General features: G+C 42.4%; 1 protein-coding gene across 6 annotated transcripts in view; it reads left to right on the top strand.

Moving 5' to 3' along the window:
* tp53 (tumor protein p53) overlaps positions 1–1,874 on the top strand; it is a 13,631-nt gene extending 11,757 nt beyond the window's left edge. For all 6 annotated transcript variants that reach the window (XM_053230555.1, XM_053230551.1, XM_053230553.1 and 3 more), the window contains 2 exons: positions 87–190; positions 809–1,874. In XM_053230555.1, coding sequence (XP_053086530.1) covers positions 87–190; positions 809–908 — 204 coding nt within the window. In that variant the 3' untranslated portion in view covers positions 909–1,874. The remainder of the gene's footprint in view (positions 1–86; positions 191–808) is intronic.
* The last annotated feature ends 2,843 nt before the right edge of the window (positions 1,875–4,717 follow it).

Raw genomic sequence — 4,717 nt, 5'->3', positions numbered from 1 at the left:
TGTAAGCTGTGTGTGTGTGTGTGTGTATGTGTGTATGTGTGTATGTGTGTGTGTGTGTGTGTGTGTGTGTGTGCGCGCGTGTCCAGGTGCGTGGGAAAGAGCGCTATGAGTTTCTGAAGAAGATTAATGATGGTCTGGAGCTCAGTGACCTGGTGCCCCCTGCTGACCAGGAGAAGTATCGCCAGAAACTGTGAGCACACACCAAGAATTTATCTCTGCACACTGGAGACCAGCAGGTGGGAGGGGCTTACACCACAAGTGGGTGGAGACCAGCAGGTGGGAGGGGCTTACACCACAAGTGGGTGGAGTCCAGCAGGTGGGAGGGGCTTACACCACAAGCGGGTGGAGTCCAACAGGTGGGAGGGGCTTACACCACAAGTGGGTGGAGTCCAGCAGGTGGGAGGGGTTAGGGAAGATAGCCAATAGAATTCAGCGGTACTAACTTTTCCGAGCTGGCTCCGGGCTGCAGAGTTACACGTCTCATACACACACACACACACACTATCTCACACACACACTCTCTCACACACACACACACACACACACACACACTATCTCACACACTATCTCACACACACACACGTTTAGACATACAAACAAAGAAAATAATGTTGTGTGAAAGAAACATGGTGTGTGTGTGTGTGTGTGTGTGTGAGAGAGACTGTAATGTGTTTTACAACCAAAGGTGCTGATTGGTCGGCTGCTGTAACACCATTATGACATCATCAAAATTATGATGTTTTATAAAGTTTGCGGGAAAAAAACAAAACTGCAGAGTGCAAATTTTTGTCTCCTCTCTGTGTTTCAGTTTGTCTAAAACCTGCAGGAAGGAGAGAGACGGAGCTGCAGCGGAGCCCAAACGAGGGAAGAAACGACTGGTGAAGGAGGAGAAGAGCGACTCAGACTGAGAGAGGGAGAGAGAGATCACTTACTTTCTGTCCAGAGGAAAAAAATTAAACCTTTATCCCTGTGTGTGTGTGTGTGTGTGTGTGTGTGTGTGAGTGTGAGTGTGTGAGATAGTGTGTGTGTGTGTGTGTGTGTGTTCAGCCCCGTGTTCTGATTGGTGTTTGCGTTAGAGACACGCCCACAGTTCAGCTGCAGCTCAGAGTGAAGGTGGAATTAGCAAACAGCACGATGCTAAACTGTTGGCTGTACACTTCCATTACCTGTTAGCTACATTAGCTCTGTAGCTCCACTTTATATGTAGAGTAACAGAGACACGGTTGTTCTCACAGTGTTGCGCACACACACACACACACACACACACACACACACACACACACACACACACGTTCCTCACGCGCTGAACTGAATTGTGGGATTGAAACACTGCCTACCGAGGCGTTTTCCTGCCGTTATACTGAAATACGTTAATCTGATCATCAGCAGATCTAGCACCTGTTCTCTAACAGATTTCCTCACTGTGTTTTATATCATGTGACTGATCAGGTTTAATTCTGTCAGGAAATTTAAAATGACGTCTGAAACACTTCTGTGTGACGTCAGTAAACTGTTCACGTTCTCCATCATCACTGACCAGCACAACCTGCTCCTGATTGGTCGAGTCATAATCCTCGGTTGGCCATTACGCTGTCACTGATTGTTATATAAACACTTGATCTGTGTATTTTAACGGTGCATGAAATAAAATCTCACTCAGGGCACCTGATAATCTTGATTTAAAACTTTTATATATTTTTCTCTTTATGGAATTTTCACTCACTGATGTTTTCATGTTGTATTTCATATTGCAGTCATTTCTCATTTATATACGGTTTTATATACACACTTGTAGTTTAGATGAGATCTGTACTTTTACAAAAAAAAAACAAACTCAGAAACATAATAAAATTTGTTCTTACTTTTTCTTAAAAGTACTTCTGTGTGTTTATTTGCTGTGTGTTTTAATGAAGTCTGTGTAGCTTCAGTGTCTTCATTCTGTTTAACACTGTGTTCAGTAAAATCATTTCCACACACAGGCTTATTTTATTCACCACACACACGTTTCAGAAAGATAAATGAAATAAATCACCGTTAACTTCAGTTTAAATTCATCTTGAATGACTGAATTTCTTTGTGTGTGTGTGTGTGTGTGTGTGTGTGTGTGTGTGTGTGTGTGTGTGTGTGTGTGTGTGTGAGCTCAGGAGTGTAGGAACACCAGCCTTGCCTTCAGAGGTAGAAAGGTTCAGTGTGAGGTGTTGAGCATGGCTGTTATATACTGATTTCTTTACAGGAACTCTAGCAGGTTAGTGTTTCTGTAATGAGAGTTCCTGATGGAGTTCCTGATGGAGTTCCTGATGGAGTTCCTGTAAAGCAGCTGGATGGAAGTGGTTGCAATCAGACCCTCAGATCTCAGCTTTGGAGTGTGAGAGAGTGAAACTAAGTGCACTCCTGTGTGTGTCTTGATCTCAGTAACTAACGGTGTGAATTTGGGGAAAATCGGAGAAAGTCGAATTTTTCACCCAGAAAAACACAAAGGCTAACCCCTTACTGATTATTAGGGTGAAAAATTCAACCTTCTCCGATTTTCCCCAAATTCACAGCGTTACACACCGAAGCAGAGACACACACAGGAGTGCACTTAGTTTCACTCTCTCACACTCCAAAGCTGAGATCTGACACTTCCATTTCACACACACACTCATTATAATCACACACTGCCATCACCTGCACCTCATCATTCGGTTTTCTGTGTGTGAAGAACCTGCACCTTCTGATTGAAGGAGGCATGATGGATCATAAAAGACCAGACGTTCACTCAGGTACTGTGGTGTGAGATCATTCAGTGCTTTATAGGTCAATAGTAGTATTTTATAATCATTGAGAAATTATCCAGTGCAGTGTGGATAAGATAGGGGTGATGTGCTCATATCTTCTGGTTCTAGTAACGACTCTCGCTGCTGCATTCTGCACTAACTGGAGCTTTTTAATGTGAAAAGCTCCACTAAGGTCAAGCAGCACCAGCAAGGAGACACAACCCTGATCAGAGGCCAGTAGTAGGTCATTTACCACTTTAACCAGCGCTGTCTCTGTGCTATGATGAGGCCTAAATCCTGACTGATACATTTCATGAATGTTATTCCTATGTAAGTATGAGCATAGCTGCTGTGCTACAACCTTTTCTAGGACCTTGGAGATAAAGGGGAGGTTTGATATTGGTCTATAGTTAGACAGCTGACAGGGGTCAAGGTCAGGTTTTTTAATCAGGGGCTTGATAACTGCTAATTTAAAAGATTTAGGTACATAGCCAATGCTAAGGGAAGAACTGATTATCTTTAAAAGACGTTTGATTGTTTCAGGAATTATCTGTTTGAGGAAACAAGTAGGTAAAGGATCTAGCATACAGGTTGATGATTTTGATGATGAAATTAGTTAAAATTAGTTCTATATGTTTAGTTATCATGTTGTCTGGCTTTAAACTGACTTTTAAAGTGCATGCCTCTGTGGTGGTCTTATTCCTAGTGTGCAGATCAAGTTTTAGAAACCCTTTTGCTGTGATGTTGGCTGGTGTAGATAGATAGTTACTTCCAAAGATTTTCATGAACGCATCCATTATAAATCCTCCATCACAGGCTCGAGTTCTCCTGCATATCCAGTGCATTCATTTAATCAGAGCAAAACCCAAACCGTGTGTGTGTGTGTGTGTGTGTGTGTGTGTGTGAGCTCAGGAGTGTAGGAACACCAGCCTTGCCTTCAGAGGTAGAAAGGTTCAGAATCAGAAACGATTTATTGCCAGGTTCAGTAAAGGACACTCTACAGTACTAGGAATTTGTCTTGATGTCAGGTGCAAACACAGAATTAAAGATATAAAGTCAAGGGGGAGATGAAGTGAAGAATACAAAAATACAAAAATGCAACGCAATAACAAGGGTAAAACAATACTAAAGTGCAAGAGACCATGGTGCAAGATGAACATGCTATATATAAATATAAATATGAAATATGTAAACAGCAGAAGATAGAATATATTAAATCAAAAATATAAATAGTTATGTACAGAAAAAGTGAGTGTACATGGGAGATAGAAAAACTATTTTTCTGTCACCTGGGGGGAATTGGGGCGCTGTTCAGCAGGCTGACTGCAGCGGGGAAGAAGCTGTTCTTGTGGCGTGAGGTCCTGGTGCATGTCCGGGGTGAGAGGGGTCGGCTGCAATCCTCCTGTACAGCAGCTGGATGGAAGTGGTTGCAATCAGACCCTCAGATCTCAGCTTTGGAGTGTGCGAGAGTGAAACTAAGTGCACTCCTGTGTGTGTCTTGATCTCAGTAACTAACGGTGTGAATTTGGGGAAAATCGGAGAAAGTCGAATTTTTCACCCAGAAAAACACAAAGGCTGGTTGCTACTTACTGATTATTAGGGTGAAAAATTCAACCTTCTCCGATTTTCCCCAAATTCACAGCGTTACACACCGAAGCAGAGACACACACAGGAGTGCACTTAGTTTCACTCTCTCACACTCCAAAGCTGAGATCTGACACTTCCATTTCACACACACACTCATTATAATCACACACTGCCATCACCTGCACCTCATCATTCGGTTTTCTGTGTGTGAAGAACCTGCACCTTCTGACTGAAGGAGGCATGATGGAGCATAAAAGACCAGATGTTCAGTTTTTAAGCAAGAGCCGTTAAAACCTGATCAGAAAAATAATGTAAAATAAAACCAACAAAATCCTATAATCATATTTAATAGATTTATTTATTGGTGATCAACA

This window comes from Pangasianodon hypophthalmus, chromosome 27 (assembly GCF_027358585.1).
Source record: "Pangasianodon hypophthalmus isolate fPanHyp1 chromosome 27, fPanHyp1.pri, whole genome shotgun sequence".
Lineage (NCBI taxonomy): Eukaryota > Metazoa > Chordata > Actinopteri > Siluriformes > Pangasiidae > Pangasianodon > Pangasianodon hypophthalmus.
Note: the sequence above shows the minus strand (reverse complement) of the source record. Positions and strands in the feature narration are given on the sequence as shown.